General features: G+C 36.7%; 1 protein-coding gene across 9 annotated transcripts in view; it reads right to left on the bottom strand.

Moving 5' to 3' along the window:
- Nucleotides 1-19,335, bottom strand: part of PDE1A (phosphodiesterase 1A) — a 179,703-nt gene that overhangs the window by 41,032 nt on the left and 119,336 nt on the right. For all 9 annotated transcript variants that reach the window (XM_017735736.1, XM_017735737.1, XM_008634709.2 and 6 more), the window contains 5 exons: nucleotides 14,758-14,871; nucleotides 3,911-4,093; nucleotides 3,391-3,457; nucleotides 2,296-2,412; nucleotides 251-391 (listed from right to left, as the gene is read on the bottom strand). In XM_017735736.1, coding sequence (XP_017591225.1) covers nucleotides 251-391; nucleotides 2,296-2,412; nucleotides 3,391-3,457; nucleotides 3,911-4,093; nucleotides 14,758-14,871 — 622 coding nt within the window. The remainder of the gene's footprint in view (nucleotides 1-250; nucleotides 392-2,295; nucleotides 2,413-3,390; nucleotides 3,458-3,910; nucleotides 4,094-14,757; nucleotides 14,872-19,335) is intronic.

Raw genomic sequence — 19,335 nt, 5'->3', positions numbered from 1 at the left:
CAGGCGATGAAAAGCAAAAATGATTTAAGGATTATTTTTTTCTTCCTTGTTCCCTCTGCATCGAGAGAAGTTTAGCCTGGAAGAACTGTAAAAATGAAATAAAGTTCACAGCCTGAATAGTAGTTTTGAATCTCTCTCTGCAAAATTTTCAGCTGAGCTTTTTCCTCTAGAAAAGACACATGTACGCATTTATTCAAAGCAGCAGAGTCTGAGAAAAGAAGTAAATTGAACTTCACAGTACTTCTCTTACCATGATGCCAGTGTGAATCATTATGTAATGCACAGTTTGAGTAACGTCAGCTGCATGGATCAGATTGTGATAGGGATTTTTGTATTTGCTGTAACCAACTTCAAGAGCTTCAGCAAAAGAAATAAGATTGGGAACAGGGATCTACAGAGAAGAAAACATTAAAATAATTGGATTTTTCCTGCAACAGCTGCAAAGTCAAGCATGCAATGAATGAATTACATATAATATACCATAGAATCTAGTGAGCAAACAAAAAAAGAAAAATTTTAAATGTAAAGGTCTAATATCATACATGCACCAGTGAGTCTCCACACAATTTCTGTAGATGTTTATATCTCTCTACATACACCATACACAAGACACTGTAGAGCTATCAACCAAATGGTTTTCAAGATGTGTCTGTCTGCACCAGGAATGCATAGATTGCACATACAATACAGGCATGACAGATAGGAGTCTAACAATAGGATTATCTCCTTTTCTCCACCAGTTTTGCCTTGCTTGAGACAAGGTTTGCTTTAATCTCATAGTATGACTTTCCTTCCTCCAGGCAACATGTGAAGTACAGGTACAATCTGGTCCCACTTATTTTTGCATTGTGCTGGTTTTGGCAGGGACGGAGTTAATAGTCTTCATAGTAGTTGGTATGGGTCAATGTTTTGGATTTGTGCTGTAAACAGAGCTGATAACTCCAGGATGTTTTAGTTACTGCTGAGCAGCGGTTGCACAGAGTCAAGGCCTTTTCTGCTCCCCATCCCACCCACCACTGGGTAGCCTGGGGTGCACAAGAAGTTGGGAAGGGACACAGCCGGGACAGCTGGCCCCGCTGACCCAAGGACAATGCTCCCCACAGCCCCATGGTCAGCAACACCCGCCTGGGGGAGCCTGGGTGGGGGCTGCTGCCTGGGGCCTGCCTGGGCACCGCTCAGCTGCTGCTGAGCAATTGACTGCATTTCCATCATTTCTTCTTGGGTTTTATTTCTCTCTTAGATATTAATTTTCTATATTATTATTATCACCATCATTATTAAACTGTACGAATCTCAACCCACAAGTTTTCTCACTTTTACGCCTCCAATTCTCTTCCCCCCATCCTGCTGGGGAGAGGAGTGAAAAGTGACTGTGTGGTGCTTATTTGCTGCCTGGGGATAAACCACATCACCCATTTAATGAAATTACATTTCCCTTAATAATTTTTTCTTTATTTAAAAACCCTGCAGTGCAAACAATGGGACTGAGAATGGGCTTAAGCCCACTCTGCCATTAGCATTGTGTACTTCATGTCTATGTTAAAATGGCAGTCCTGGTGTGGTTCTGACTTCAAGTACATAAAACCTGTTGGAAAAAGCTGGGTTACCAGCCTAAAATTAAAATATTCAAAGAATTTCAGGGTGAGACAGCCTCTTCAAAAGAAACACTGAGTTTTCTCAGTGAAGAGATTTTGAAACTTTTGAAAACTTTCATTTGGTACTATAATAATGATAAATTTATTATTGTGATCCATTTTTTATCTCAGCCTTTCAAAGTTGTCTGTAAGGACTCCATATTGTATTGCAAAACCCTACAAACACCTTGGAAAAGCAATTTTTCTCTTTATATATCCCCCCAGATTGTTTAGGAGAGGAAGATTCAGCTGAAGCCCCTGCACAGTGGTGATCAACATACTAAGATCTAGACCATGAAAAAGGTATTTAGGACTAACTACGGTTTTCTGCCTTGTTAGTAATGTTTGGTCCGAAAAGTTGGGAGACTGATTCAGGCCTGTTGAGTAAATAGCCTGTATACATAATCTATTTGTGTGACACAAATGACATGACAAGGGTATACACAGCTCTCCATTTTTTGGGTTGCAGAAAAATTTGCATGTTCTGGGTGAAGTCTCATTTGGTAGAACTATTGGCATATTACGATATTTGCCATATTCTTTGAAATTCTGCACTGCATTGTACAATAAAAGAAAAACATTTCAATGCTGGGTTTCTTGTATTTTAAATTTGACACATGTATTCTTGCATATATATTTTTATTCATGGTTAGTTCCTGACCTTGAAACGGCTCAAAAGGTCATATCGGGTTAACAGCTCATACATCATAAATTTCAGACTGTGCTCTCCACTCGCTTCATTTAGGGCAAATACGTCAAAAGACCACTTATCAACATCCTGTAGAGGAGGGAAAAAGAAAAAAACACAAAAATAAAAAAATACCCCCAACAACCCAAAAACATTACATTTCCATCCGTTTAGCTAGTTTTCCATTTAATCACTGGAAAAGATACTTTGGAGTTTTTCAGAGGGAAGAGGGAGAGTTTGGTGGTTTTGCTGTCCAACTCTTTCAAACTCCTAATGTAGATAACACATTAATGGCTACTTCAATATTAATGATGAAAACAATTGTGTCAGTTATGAATAAAACACTTGCAACATGACTGAATCAACTTTGCATGCTTTGCATCAAAGGTCTTAATCTTTCAAGTTTAACTTTCTCAGTACAAATTGTCTATAGAACCTTATGGAGATAATCTGAATACCACCCTTCAAACAGGCTATTGTGCAATGTCATTAACACTGATGTCATTAACCATAAAGCAATTTAAGAATAACAGTGTTTGGCTTTCAGGGAAAAAGTTGAGGTACTTCATTTTCAAGAAATACCAGTTTTTAATTGCATTCATAGACATCGGAACTCAGCTTACTATAAAAGATCATCTTTTGGCTGAACTAGAGTAATACCTTAAATTTACAGCAAATACTGTACTTGTTCCATAAGCTTCAGCTTCTTTTGTTAGCTCTATCCCAATACTATCTCCTTTTTCTTTCCTAAAAAAGAAACAAATGCTGCTGTCTGAGACGCTGATTACGATACCACTGGGAGCTGATAAAACTGTCTCACATTTCTATAAGAATTTCTATACAAACTTCATTCTATTGCTCTAATGCAATCTAAATTAAATCACAATTAATCAGAATCATATGTTGGTTTTGAATTTTAACTATTATTTTCTCTGTTCTGTGTGCTCAGTTCTGTAGTACTAACTATGGCTAGGGTACGTTCAGAAGAAAAATATTCATCTGACCTTAGAAGTCACTAAACATAAGTGCAAATACATTCAAATTCCACAACGATTAAACTTCTTTCACCTTAAATGTGACTATGACTTCTGCTGGATAAGCCAAACCAACCATGCTTGAAGTTTTTCGGTACATCCTAAAAGAACAAATAAAATATTAAGAAATAGCACTCCTTTAAAAACATACTGAAACAGTTTATCTTTTTTTGTCTTTCACAGTTCGTGAAATAAGAAGAATCTATCTAAGGGTCTGGCCCCAAAGATTTATGTAATCTTTTATGACGCTGTGAGAAAAACCCCTTTGCAGGTATGTTACTCTTTAATGTTACAACAGCCTTCAGTACAATTTAGTGTAGAAGTTACAAAGCCATTTAGTTCATCCCCAGAATTTTTCAAGGCCTAGGAGATTTTACAAATTTAGAGATTTCATCTGGAATTCTGTATAGAAAAATAGAGTGGCTGCAGAAATTGAAGCATAACTTCTGGCTCAAAGATTTGCTTCAGGCTCATCCCACCGTTTAAAGGATCTCCAATGACAGGCACTGTGGTTAAATGCAGTACTTGTTGTAACAAGAAAACAAAGCCCTCACCTCTCTACAAAAATCCCAGCCTGTACAGCGTGCACAATGCTCCGGAATTTGGGCTTTTCCTCAGGTCTCCTCTTCACTATTCCCATTTCTCTTGTGAATGTAGAAGCTAACCAGTCCCGCACCTCCAGTGGGACTGAATCCGACTGGATGTCAGAGAGTTCATCTTCAGTGTCCAAAAGTTTCCTACAAAAAATTAATACAAGGTAACCAACAAGACCTCAGACCTAATAAGTAGAGTACTGACAGGTGAACAGCAAACAAAACTTGATTTTAGAGGAGCGGAGGTTGACTATAGTACCGATTCAGCACATCACTAAATGTCTTCTCTGGCAGACAGACTGAGACCAAGGGGAAGCTGTCCACAGCAGATATCTTCTCTCTCTCCCACTGCTCATGTTCCAGAAGGTAAAAGAAATAAAATGCAAGTTATTCAACTGGAGACAAGAAATTATTTTTCTACTAAGTTGTCAGAGCTCTGGTGGATTTAAGTGTAATCAATGAGCCATAAAATCCCAAGAAGACATCTAAAACAGCAACTGACAGAAATGGCAGCAGGGTTGCTGCTATAACTGAGAACACCACTGGTCTATTGATGTGTCCCCCAAAATGATACAAGAAGTGTTTTGATATTTACATGCAAAAGTAAATGATGCTCAATAGCAATGATGTGGTGAACGGATGTCAATGAATGCCCTGTACACATGCTCATCATGCTGTTCCAGCACAATAAAAGCATTAAAGAGAATTAATTCCTTTATTGAAGAGAATTAATTCCTTCTATGTAGACATCCATATTTCTGTTGAAGACAGGGTAACAAAGTCATAGCAGTAAAAGTATTATACAAGATTGGATTGCAAGCCAGCTTTCACAGTTGTTAGCAGTTCAAAAAGCTAGAAAAGTTATATATAGCTCTTGCAAACCAGAAGAAGTATTAAAAAGAAACTTCAACAAAAGTGAATTAGAGGCCATCAGTTTATTTAGAAGAAACATGTAACTAAATATTCTCTTTAAACAGACTCAACGCTTCCATTCCACACTTCTATAAATCTTTTTCTTGCAATTATTTGCTCTTATCACTCAGACTGCTGGGGTTTCCAGGAACCAAATCCCTTATTTAGTCAGATATCAAGTTTTCCTTCATTCAGTTATGCAAGAAACCCCAGAGCTAGGATGACCTGCATACATGCAAAACACGCCACCCTTTCAAAATATTTTCTTGAAAGTGGTACCAATTGAATTGCAGGCATTATTTGATTACATAGATCTGTTTCTCTAGTGCTGCCTTTCTGAAACACGGATGATTAAGGAAAGCCTGAGTATGGTATAGTTCAAAAGAATCCCCACATAAATTTAATACTATCTGAGGGATTATAGGAAGATGTCTAATAGGAAGCATATCAGAAGAATCACATAAATTATTGGTGAACAGTGAGCATAGTGTATTTGTGCTCAGTTTCAGCAGGTCATCTGGCTTACAGTATATTTTTTGAGATTTTTCAGCTGGGGTAAAAAAAATTAAAATGCACCCCTCATCCTTCCCCAGTTTACTGAAAGAACAGCAGAAACATTCCTATTTTTCAGAGGCATAGAATTACCAGACTAGGAAGGCTCTTTAACATGGAGTACAAGAAGACCAGAATGAACAAGAATTATGAAAATTTCTGACAGTGAGACAACAGCCAAAAATCAGAAACTTAATTTGGAAGAGCAGGACTTGTGTGGAGGAAAGGATTTGAGCAAGTTATCTTGCAAAACTGAACCACAGCTGAGACTGGGCATAGGTCAAAGGCTGTAAACTGGCTTTATTTCCTAAACGAAAACCTATGTTACAGTCCACTTAAATCTGTACTAGTCTAACACTATTATCAAATATCCCTGGAGAAATCAGCACATTTATATTTCTGAAGAATATTTGACATTTGATGTATTTTTAGTATAATAAGGAAAAAACCTTATAATCCCTAAAACATATTTTTGTTACTATTCCAACTGTTACTCAAATGAGATGAAAATATTCCCCCAATTAGAGGACTATGGGCATTGGGCTACCTCAGAGCAGATGCCAGGATATTCCACATCACCTGTGGGGCAGGAAGCAGAGCTCTACATCAGTTTGCTATAAGCAGATGCAGATCTAAATTTGGGACCAAGCCCTGAGCTCTGCAGATATGAGCCACTGGAGTACAAATTAAGACTAGTAAGACACACTGCAGTCTCTCTAATGTTTTTAACCATTCATCTGTAATGTAGGAGGCTATTCAGTCTGTAAATGACAGTAGCAGGAGTTACTTCATGAAGACAGAACAGAGAAAATAGTATTTGAAGTAAGTGTTCATTTGTTCCGTAATTTTCATGAGGCCACTGCTCTCTGAAAAGAGATGACTGAACAACATGCCAGGGAGGAGAGAGCTTCAGTGGCTCTGCTTCTAACTTAAATAACTAGGAAAGCAAGTGCAACACATAATTAATTTGTGAGCACAAAATCTTACAGATGCCTCAACACATACAATTAATAACTTCTCAAAAAGGATTCATTTCTTTCAGGTGCCTAATTGAAACTACATTCAAGGAGAGGAAACAAGGACTAGTCATTCATCTCACTCCAAACCATTCTAGCATTCTATGCCTTAAAAAAAAAAAAAAAAAAAAAAAGAAGATGAAGACCAAATAATATCTAAAGACAGGTTCAAAACAAAGGCACACATTCAAAGCACTGAACTTCCTATGAAATATTACAGGGATTTTTGCAAGATTTTGCAATCTAACTTGTAATTGTAAATTGCAAAATATAATTTTTAAACTGTAATTTTGTGACATTTCAAAAAATGCAAAACTGCCACATAGGTTCAAAAATGTCATGGGACAAATTAATGAACTTGTGACAAGGCTAGAACTTCTGGCTTAGCAAATATTTGGAATGGAGTGACTACAAGGCCCATAGCCCCATCCTCCAAATCAACCAACCTGAAGACCAGAGATTGTAGGCATTTTAAAGCTAAATAGATGTTCCACAGTCAGTCTTAAAGCAAAACTCTACTGAGATAAACTTCATTCAACTGGGAGGCATGAACTCAAACATCCCAGCTCAATTAATTAAATGTATATATACTAATAGATGCCAAGGCACACACTTTAATTTTTCTTCCATGAAGCTAAGGAACACCCAAAAATGCTAGAAAACAAAACAACAAAAATAGTTCTAACAAAATGTGCCACAGAAAATGCTTTTTTTTTCAACACAAAGTCAGAATTTCAGGGTTACATACACTTATTTTGCTCATATATCATTAGCTTGTTAAATAGGTGCAATACGAGGAAGGGATATGCGTGGGAAGGAGAGGGGGAGGCTTGGGTTATTTAATTCTATTCATTCCATGAGTAGAACCTTCATTGACAGTTGTGGGAATAAGTAAGACATGGCCCATGGCATTTCAGCTTAGCAATCAATTAATATTGCAGTCATAGTAACTAATAACCTGATCTTCTTGTCACAGTACTGTGTTTTTTGCCAAAAATAATTTTTCAAAATTCAAGTAGGGATAATTTCTAGTTCTCTTTTCATTTAATTAGAATTTTAAATATAGCAATGCACTAGTCAGAAGTATATTTCTTTTCCCTTGGGAATAGATCAGATGTACTATGGAGGAGAAAAAAAAAAAGAAAATTTAAAAAATTAAAATTAGATAATGGCTATGGGGGAAAAAATCCATCTTTGTTGATCAGTCATGCTGCCTAACAGAGGTAGTGAAAGATTTCCAGAGGAGAGATTGAGAAGGTAGTATTAGCTATTTGCCAGTTAGTGAATTAATTAAGCCCTTAAGAGTGAATTAAAGAAAGTCCTCTTCTAGGTCTAGGATGCAGAAGAATTTATGGTCTAAATAGTCAGTTCATATTTTAACCAATTATTTAGTTCTATTAGCTCACTATCTTCCTGAATAAGCATGAATCAATACATTCAATCAATATTTCCATCCTCTATAGCTCATTACAATTTCCACTAAGATCCACTAAAAGTTTCTCTTGATTCCCATGAAGGATAAACAAATTGTAAAAAATAATGAGGGGCATATTTAGTACATAAAGGTCTTTCTAAAGGAAATTATGAATTTGCCAACATGTTGTACTAATAAAATTAGCACATTCTTAGAAGAATTGTCCTCATATGAAGAATTACCAATTAATTAAAATAAATGGAAAATAATTTTGTGTGAGTACAGGCATTACGACAGAAGTAATGTAGGAAGGCCCATTGTTACTGGAAATGTTCCCTTGCTGATAGGTATTGCCTATTCAGAAATACACAGGTATATACCAGAGGACAACAACAACCTTAAGATTCAGCTCAGGATACTCATGATTAAAAAATACCATTTTTCAGAGTACAGCTGTGAGTCACTGTCTTTTCTCTTCTTTTCTTTTCCCTTTCCTTTCCTTTTCAGTTGCTTTGATATGGTATTCTGGGACTTCTGTAAGGCAGGGACTAATTCAGGGCATGACTTAGAAATAAATCAGCAGCAAGAACTTTGAAACAGAAAAATTCAATAACTTTGGAAAAGGGATGCTGGGCATTTATTAAATACCCTAACTCAACTGAGAGGCTTTAGTCAGAATTTAATAGATTCTCATTGATTTTAAATGCTTTTTTTTAATATAAATTGAACGCTTTTGTAAGCTTTCCTCTCAGAAAAAAACCCCAGAAAAAAATAAAACCAAAAAACCAAGCCACGTTAGCTTAGTACAAAAGATTTCAAAGGCTTATTTTAAGCTTTTATAAGGGCGGAATGTACTGAATTAATCTCAACACAATAAGCTTTTTCTCAATAGCAGCTTTTGCAAAAGTATCAATTGTAGATTCCCCTAATGGATAAAGTGAATTATTTACTTCAAATGGTACATTTGTTTCTGACATATTCAGGCAGAGCACATTTAACCATAGACTGGCTATGGAGGACAGCATTACATGCTCAGCAAACTTGACCGAATATTCAAGATTAAAATTTAACTTCTTGCTTAAATAATTGCCACTTCAAATCTCTCCCCAGCTAAGCCAGCTCTGAGAGGAATCACACAGACCGTATTTTTCATGTGGCAAATAATTACCAAATAGAACAGCCCATTCCACCTGTTTTGTCCTTGGCATTAGGCAGATTATGTTCTTTAACATTCATAGATTTTTTCCCAAAAAGGTAATTTTAAGGAGAAATATATTCTAGATCTTTAAAAATAAATTACATCATTGACTGAATAGCCCACTGTTCTGTGAATGTATAAATGAACAAATTAATCTGTCTTTTCAGGTTGAGATTTGGAATAAATATTTTTTAAAGTTTTGAAAAATATGTACTTATCTTTGATGTAAGAAAATTGAACTTTCTCAATCTTTGCACCATCAAAGACATTTTTCTGGTGTGACCAACACTGCTGGTGTCCCTGCATAGATATCGGTGTCTGAATTGGCACAGTTTCTGCCATAACCAGAGCCTTACAAGCAGTGAAACCTCTGTGACTCACAAAGATACCACATCTGGTATGCTACAGGTGAGAACAGAGTGCCAATGGTCCTGCAATGTCAAGGAACAGTTTCCTGCTGTGAGATGCTCAGTAGCAACTTATGGAGTGCTAGCTCAGAGACTTGCAACACTGATACTAAAATACAGCTTGTGAAAATTATATATGATAAGAAACATTAAAGGTAGATCCTTCACTGACTTTGGCTCTCATTTAAAATAGGAAGCTGCTAAATGTATATTGATGGCTAGAAGAGAGTGAAAGAAAGCACAAGGTTATCAAATAAGTATCATCACAGTTTATTATTTTTTGAGATATTAATTCCTAGCCTAAGATGGAGTAGCTGCCATGGGTTTGAAGAACTTGAAAACACCAGGTAACAGCCTTCTCCAGCTTGCAAACATAACCCAAACTGCATACTGAAAGCTGCCCAAGAACAGGCTATACTGACCATTCTTCACCTCAGAATCTCCTGGAAATGGGAGAATTTCATTAAGTTGTTGGGCTGTTGCTGAGCTCCATTCCCACTTCCACAACACCCAGCTCTGGGAGCACCAGGATCCAGTCAAGCATTTGCTCCTTTCTGTCTCCTTGCATCTCACGTGGCAAAGATACACACGCGCATGTTCCTATCACAGATATTTCCACGGTGCGCTTGAAGGGTCACACAGACATTTGGTGAGAAGAAATGACAAAATTCATTGTCTTGCAATTTAAACTATCTCCTTTTTGTCCAAAATTTGAGGATGTGTTTGTCCCTGTTTAAGTCCCAAAACCACAAAAAAATATTTGGAGCATTGCTGGAGTAGTACAGTGGAAATTCAGTGTAGTCCAAGGTGTTTATTACAACAGCAGTCCCAAAGTTCAGGTTTAATGACCTCCTTTTTAGCTAACATTATACATATCAGAATGTGTACTTTTTTTCTAAATAAGAGCTTTTTATCAAGAACTGTGTTTGCCATTGTAGTGTCACTGAAATACATTCACTATTTCCAGAGCTCTCATGCAAATATATATTTCTACAATGTCACCCCTAATGACATTTCCTTTCTCTTCATGAACCTGTATTTGTTATTTTGCCTTGTTGAATCAAAGATGCTCAAAAAACCTGCCAGCTATATAATACAGAGCTACTTCATGCATTACTGAAATGCAGTCTCTTCTAAGTCAAAAGTTCTCAAGAGGTTAAAGCCTTAATTAAAAGGGCATTATACAGCCTGAAACAAACAAAAACCGTGTATGGAACTGCAACAGCACAGATAAATATCCTCCTGAAATAAAGTATACTTTCTGAAATATTAAGGCATTTAAAAATAAAACATAATTGGAATAAACTGCTCTGATTTTACTCAGAACAACATAAAAGTATTCTCCACAATAAATTATTATGATTATGATTATTATTATTATTATTATTAAGCTTTGGAATACATTTTTTCCTTTCATCTTGTAATTTCCATCTAGATTTTATTTGACTTATTTTCTTTTCAGTTAGTGTGAATGAAAAGCTGCATTTACAAGGAACGGAACAGCTGTCATGACTGAATTATAAGGCTGTATTTATTTCCTGTTTGACTCTAAATATCCTTCTTCCATTGCCTTGAGCCAAGTGGCAGGTACTAATGGAGAAAATTCTTCAAGATTTGTCAGAATTATTTATAACACCTATTAAGTTTGAACTTCTGAGGGACTGGAACTGTGACAGTTTCACTGATTGCTTTCAGCTGATGGTGAACCTCTGCTTCATCTATCAGAGTGTTAGATCTCTTTCGCAGAAGAGTTTAGTGCAGCACTGAAAGATGCAGCAGTCCAATAAAGAGCTTGTTAAACAAGCTTATTGAGTGACATGGGGCCACAGATAATGAAACTCACAGGAAAGCAGCACTTACTTGATGCCTGATGTCTGTGCTTTCCAACTTTCCATCAGCTCAGAACCTTATAGAGATATTATTATATATGTCATACATTATATGACAGTCACTGCCCCAAACCAATTTTTCCTCACTTTGGAAGGTTATCCCTACTGCCTATCCCTGTTCCTAAGAAGACTACTCTCAGAATTTCATAAATAAAATCTGTTGTGTAGTTTCTCTGCTTTTGCCCCTAACACAGCTCCATATCATTTTAGAAAGCTCAAGAATGGCAATGAGTATGTGTAAATAGTTACAAAAAATGCTCAGATAAATGGCTATAGTGTAGAGAAACAGAGAAGCAGATAAAGGGAAAGTCAGAGGACCTGAAAAAAATATTTCATCCTCTGCTAAAGGGTGTGAATTCTACAGATATTTGCAGCTGACTGTTGCACTTTAAATAAAGATTCAATATGCCATTAACTTACATGTTTGAATGTTCTTCTATGTGCACACACAACTTTATAATATAATACAGGCTTTTCAAGAAACTCAAATGAAATAATGGTATACCAGGACAAAAAATGGCTATCTTCTACTGGAAGAAATTGGAACTTCTCACTGAAAAAAACCCCAGGCTTAAAAAGAGAAAAGTGGTTTTGCCAGAATAATGCCAGAGATTTAATTTTTAAGTAGCACAAATGGTTTCCTGGAGCTGTGGAAGAGACCAGGTTCTTCCTTGATCCTTGGCTACATTACTGACCATGTTCTGTGAGATGTGTCATACTTGGATCTCTTTATTGACTTTAGTTTTGACGCTTCTTTTTGCTTTTTTCTTCTCTGTGCCTGTGAAGAATTGCAGGAGGTCCTTCGGCTATAGGTGAGGGACCACTGTCAGGACCATTTTATTATCTTGTTTCGTAGAATATATATCATAACAGAAAGATGAGTTAAGAGGATTCAAGTAACAAACTCTCTGTTTATTGCTATTCCTAATCTGTAGAGTGCTATTCCTGTCTGCAGAGATATTTAAAAGACCTTTCCCTCAGCTGATATGGAGGTCTGTCGCCCAGAAAAGTGGAGAAGAAGAGAACGCCACAGACAGGATTCAATTTTAGATCACTGGCTGAAGCTGTGGTCTTCCTCTGCTAGGATAAGCAATGGGTCAGTAAATCTACCAGGACAAAATCCAGGATCAAGACTGGGCTCAAAATAGAAATCATGGGTATTTTCATGTGTGTTGGAGACACTGACCGAACAGCAATTCACGTGTAAGAAACTTACTGAAGTTAATTGAACTTCGCCATGTATAAAATTGCAAGTTCAGGCTCAGCAGAAATGGGCCATTTTGCTTATGATCTAAACTATTATTTCTAATCTACTAATGAGTGCAATTAACTCAGTTCCAGACTCCCACAGAAGTAGCTCTGTGCAAGACAAAGAACCTGCATTCTTTGGGGGGAACAAGGAGAAATGCAACCACACAAGCTAACTCAGCCTCCATTGGTATTTGACTCAATGATACACTGCTTTGTTCATTAAGGATTGGCTTCCCAGGAACTCGAGAGACCTTCTTTGTGCATTTAGATTTTTGAGTGTAGACTTAGACTACAGAATGCTGGTCATGCTATTTGAAACGTGATTATCTTTGCAGCTTGCCATGGAAAAGAGCCTACTATGAAAGTACCAGTGGCAACTATGGTGTTTCTCAGCCTCACAATAAATATCTCAGTTTAAAATTGTTTTTAACGGGGAAGTGTCAAAATTTAAAATAGAACCATACATAATATTGCCCAACTAAGCATGGAGGCTCGGTCTCTATTTTTAGGATAAATTTAACACAAAGACCACCAGGTTAAAAAAACCGCATCATACTGATTCTGAATTTCATGGAGACTGCATTAGTCCAAGGAAGAGAAATCAAAATCCAAATCAAATAGTGTAAACCAAAATGAACAATAAGGAGATACAATATTGAAGTACAAACCACTAAAATTAAAAGAATAAAAATAGAAGAGTAGGTTTCATTATAGTCTCACTTTTAAATATTACTTAAAGCATAATTTGACTTATATGTCTACATACATATACTTCATAAATATAGCTATAGGTATGGAAAGATATACATAAAATATATGCTTAATGCATATTTATATAAGGAATGCTATCAAAAATTTGGTAGGCCTACAAACTCTAAAGTTGTTTTGGTGAAATCAAGTATTCAAAAAATAAGAGCAAAACAAGATACCTGTCTCAAGTATATCCTGATTTAGTACCGTGAAAAATCAAAATACTCTGTAAAATACTGGATGAAATAAATAACTATTATTAAACATTGTTATGCAATGAGCTACGGAAGAGCAAAACTGTGTTGATACACTGCAGTGGAATTTTTGAAAATAGTCACCATTAGGAGGTCAGAGTGGCCTTAGGATTAGCAAAGTAACCTGAGAACTATGAAAAGCACTATAAAATTTTATATGTTTGGGTTTTTTTGGGCAGTTTAGTAATCTTGCTATCAAGTGGTATGAGGGCAATTAGCTTACTTAAAGATTTGCTTACAGCAAAAACAATGCACCCATTGCTGCCAGAGCCTATGTATTGTCAGTGGTACCAGTTTTCTTTGTGCCTGAAATGTCTGCTATTTGTCATGATATTCCCACACAGAGCCAGAAAGACTGGATTCCTCATTGCAACACTACGACTCATTTCCACAGAAGCCACCTCAGTTTAGAAACTAAGTAAATCTCAATTTATTTTCCTCATCCTGGTGCTATTACTCAGAAAGAGCTATGAATACTACACCCATTTAATCCCAGTGTTTGGGAGGTCTATGGAGAAATAATTAGTGGTTTATCTCTGAAGCAGTACTTCAAGCACTGTATCAGCTACGTAGATTTGCAAGGGGAGGGGAGGACACACACCACAGAGTGTTAGGTCCATAAAATAATTCTTAAATGTAGAACTGGGACATACACTGCACGCTCCAGTGGTACTGGGGAAGTTTTGGCAGACATCTTTACAAGACCATTCTGCTTAGAAAAAGCTTAGAAAGGCCAGCTTGCAGAAAGAAAAACAGTGTTAGCTAGCTAATTTCAATACTGTCCATATCTTAAAATTCTTTCAAGAAGCCAAATACTTAGAACTTCTATTTTAATTGGAATTAACCCACATGATTGCCAGTAATACTGCCAGTAATAAACAGAAACTAAGCATCAAACATTAGAAAATAAATCACAGCTTTTCATTCATTTGTGTATTTACTGACCAGTTATTCGGACTCATTTCTGTGAGCACTTCTTTCCAGACAAGTTACATCTGACCTTTGGAATCTTACTTGCTTTAACCTTGCCACTAAAAGACCCAAGAGCCACATATGCTCCTTCTAATGTATACAGACCTTCAGCTCATGCCAGCCACAATTGCATGCAAAATTTTAAAACGCAATTTGCAACATTCTTTTAATTTTGTTTTCCCCTCAGACTTACCTGGTTTCATCAATATAAACTGCCTCCAGCACAGATGCTGCATATTCAATATTCTTTTTTAAATCCACCACATTAATGTCACCCTTCTCTAGCTGCTTTACCAAGCATCTTAATCTGTGAAAAAAAAGAAAAAACAAAAGCCATCAATGCAACAATTCTATCAAATTTGAGTGACTTCATTTTCTTATTGAAACATTGGAACAAACACAACAATGTAGAGGCAGGGACTATCACTGCATTTCTTGTCTCATTTTAAGAAAACCTAGCTCTTTAGAGGGCATTTAACAACAACTGGTTTTATGTTTTTATAGCTTGCTAAATTTGTAAAGTGTACTAAAAAATTGCTTATACATTCCAGAAAGTCAGAGAGGACTTATTAACCATCATCAAAGCAATTTCCTATTCGTTTGTGACATTACTATTATGCCTCAGTCTCTAATTTTTTAAAATAAAAAATAAAACTTTGTGTGTTGCCATAATTTTTCCATGCTTAGGTGGTTAATTATATATTTTTTTAATATCCACGGTATACTATTTGCTTCACTCAAATGTCTTTAATTTTTATTTAGGCCTCCAGCATGTTTTTGCTGTAGAATTTGTATTCTTATTAATATGACCTAATATGGAAGTCTGTTGTTTCTGTGCTTATAGAAAATTCATCATTATACCAGAGGAAAGGCAGTGCCTATGGCAGTAGAAAAATCCAAATTTTCCCAAGTGTGTTTTTAACTTTTAGTTTCAAGAACTTTGTTTTACAGTACAAACGTGGATACACCCAAAGGGGATTTTGTAATGCATCGACTCATGTCTCTGCAGCAATACACTCACACAGACAAACTCCTTGAATACCAAATTTTTCCTAAACTCTGCTGACAAGAACACTTCTGCTCAATTTAACCATACAGAGTAGATAAAGCACCGGAGTGAAATGAAAACCTTATCAGTAACAGTGCAGAGCTGTGACTAAATGGATGTTTAAAGCATAGGTATTTTCTTTCTTTCGGTGTTTTATCTCTGAGTAGAAATAATCTGCAGTTTTGTATCATGTAAGATAAAGATTTCTGTAATTAAGGATATACCATTATTGTAACAACTTTCAGTAAATAATATTTTTTATGTGCATGAAAAAATTGTGAAACAAGCTTTTAGATAAAAAGTGCATTGAAATTGAGTCAGCAGTAAGATGACTTCTTTCAGAAAAAGATCATATTTAGGACATGAATGAGCATGCATAAAATATGCAAATGTTACATGAAGAGGAGACTGAGGGGAGACCTCATTGCAGTTACAACTTCTTCATGAGGGGAAGAGGAGGGGCAGACACTCATCTCTTCTCTGTGGTGATCAATGACAGGACTCAAGGGAATGGCCTGAAGTTGTGTCAGGGGAGGTTTAGGTTGGATATTAGGAAAAGGTTCTTAAACCAGAGAGTGTTTGGGCACTGGAACAGGCTCCCCAGGGAAGTGGTCACAACACCAATCCTGACAGAGTTCAAGTGTTTGGACAATGCTCCCAGGCACACAGGCTGACTCTTGGGAATATCCTGTGCAGGGCCAGGAGTTGGACTCAATGACCCTTGTGGGTCCTTTCCAACTCAACTTATTCTGTGATAATAATATACCTTATACATATATCTGATATATTATTTTCATTGGGTGCATACAATATCTGATTGGACCTAATTAAAATGTATAAATTAGAAAAATACTGTGATATTCAAAAAAATTTCATAAACTTGGAAAGTACTGTTCTGTCATAAAACTACTTTCATGTTTTTCTTCATATTTCTTTGGCCCAAGTACAATTATGTTCAAGTGTGTAAGGATAATTTTAGCAAATGGAGTTTTAAGACCAACCTCCTCAGTTCTCTAAAGCCTTAATTCAATTCAAATTAGCCTAGAACATGCAACAAAAAAGGCTCTTAGGAACCATATTTACTTGGTATTTTACACAGTGCATTGCGTATCAATGGAATGGAAAATGTAGTGTTAAAAAATTTTCTCAGAGAAATGAAGTGGGCAGATGAAATACTCTAGGAGCTCATCTCCGACACAGAAATAACCATATGCATGGGAGACATTTCCAGTACATAACTTCTTCCATTTCACAGGTACCTGTAGACTGAAGAAGGTTATTCATAGACATCTCCCAGAACCCAACACACACTGCAACTCTGCTGTGATGTGTGCTCCTCAGTACTGCACACAAACACACACACAGCCCCTCCTACGCACCGATGCCAAAATGCCCAGGTGGGTCTGGCAGCATCAGCGCCACTACTTGCAAAATAGCTGTAGGGTGTTTCTGTCACTTCCACTGTTCCCTCCATATTTGACTGAGCACATCTCCAAATCACACTTTCCAGAGGGGGAACACAAATAAATTTGAAAACTTGTTTTCAAATATAGAAAAACACACAAAAATAAATTTGTAACGCTGCACAGCAGGGGGCCAGGCTCTAGTAGAAAAACATCAGCTTAAAACAGCTTCAAATTCTACAATTTCCAGTGGTTCCATACTATCTGAGGGGATAGATCAGATGACAGGTATTTGGAATAATTTTTATGCTTGCAGGTGGAAATGAGTCCCTGGGGGAGCCTTTAAGCCGTAACGATCTTGCAACATCTCGCTGCAAAGGTGACAGTCAGCAGGTTAACTTGCCCTGTGGGTACAGTTCATACTCTAGGAGGAATGCAGAACACAGTTAACAGACTGGATGATTTGGAAACACTGCTCAGGCAAATTTAAAGGGATTCTGAAGATGTTGCAGATTCACAGAAGTCCACAAGTGACCTTATCTCATGCACCAATCTTTGTGAAGACGTCCTCAAGAGTCTTTAGCTGACCCAGTGCCGATCTATCAGAGAATCAAGGGATAATTTGGTTGCAAGGGACCTCTACCTGATACAAGCTCTTGCTCAAGACAGGGCTAACCACAAAGAAAGGTATAACTTCAAAGTTAGATAAAATTACTCACAGGTTTTTCTGTTCAAGCTTTCAATGCATGGAGATTTCAAAAACTCTTGGGACAACCAGTTTCAATGGCCAATCAGCCTCATGGTGCATTATGTTTTCACAATATCTAACTGGAATGTCCTTTGTGGCAACCTGTGTGTCCAAACTTTGCTGTGCAGTTCCAAGAAAAAAATGCCTCTGTCTATGTTACAACTTCCCACTAGGAAGGTGGACAAGGCAATAAAATCCTTCCATGTTGTCACTGATCACACGCTTGTCGTGTGATACTAATGAAGTCTACCCCAGAAGTCAGAAAAATGGACTTCCAACACAGCAAAATTAAGTGGGTTAGAGCAATATATGAATGGTCTGAACATACTCAACATCTTCTGAATTAAAGTGAATAGCCGCAGAGTTTAGGAGCTGACATTTCAGTAATGAAACTAATAATTTAGCAAAGAATAAATATGTCAATTTATAAGACTAAGCAACAAGTGTTAGTACACTCATAGCCCACCATTCCACAAGACAAAGAAACTTGTGAAAAGGACAAGGAAAAGTAACAAAAAAGAATGATTGCTCTAGCTGTATTGGGAGGGTTTTAATTTATTTGCTTTCTTTTAATTGTGATAAATTGAAAACAAACATTAGAAATACTATTTGAAATCCTAAATGTTACTTAAAACTGGAAGCAATTGCGTTACCCTGCCTGTGAACTGTGCTACTAAGAAATAATAGACAGCAAAAAGAAAAAACCGGAGGAGCTATTTTGTGAAAGAGAAAAAAAGACTATTTGAACTGGCTTATAACGCAAAGAAAATTGTATGCAGAGCTAATGTGATATAAAACATGAAGAAAAGAAGATTCTTTCTCTCGGAACCCCTGAAAACTGCATTATAAAACTAGCAGCCCCAGTTTGTGTGGAGAACCATCTTCTGTCATCTTGGGTAAACATCATTAAGAGTGCTGTGGAATTAAATGTATTCATGGACAATCCAAATGCACTCTGCTCCCACCTCTCTTCAATAATGTGTCTGTGACATTACCAGGGCCCATGTTTCCCCAGTCCTCACCTCTCTGTGCAGCTGATGCCAGTGTCCAGCTGTGGGCAAATGCTTTGAAACCCACCCAGCAACACAGGAAAATCAGAGGAAACAAGGATTTTACTGGGAGATGAAGAAGCATTTCTTGATTAACAATATCAAAATTACAACTCAATTGTTCCCAACTTCCTCATTAAATTGTCCCATGTCCAAACTGAAGTTTTGTTAAATCTACTGTAGCTTTCTGGGGTTTTACCAAATTAACTGAGGGTAGATTTTGTGATGGTATGATGTTTCAAAAAGTTTCCTATGACAGTTTCAGTAACTACAAAAAGGAAAAAGAAGAACAATAAAAAACCGTAAGGAATCAAATATGACTTTTTGCAATGTAATCATAAGAAAGTCTTATTTTCCAAGTAAAGTCCAATGATAGAAGTATGTTTGGAAATACTAATATTGTCCTAAACACAGGCTGAAGTGCTAACAAAGAAAGGTGCAGGGGTGGGATTACTTAAAAAAGGGGATTTTAAAGTAGAGAGGCAGACTAGTTGGACAATTTCAATTTCAGATTAAATTTAAA

The sequence above is a fragment of the Corvus brachyrhynchos genome, unplaced genomic scaffold, assembly GCF_000691975.1.
Source record: "Corvus brachyrhynchos isolate BGI_N302 unplaced genomic scaffold, ASM69197v1 scaffold255, whole genome shotgun sequence".
NCBI lineage: Eukaryota > Metazoa > Chordata > Aves > Passeriformes > Corvidae > Corvus > Corvus brachyrhynchos.
Note: the sequence above shows the minus strand (reverse complement) of the source record. Positions and strands in the feature narration are given on the sequence as shown.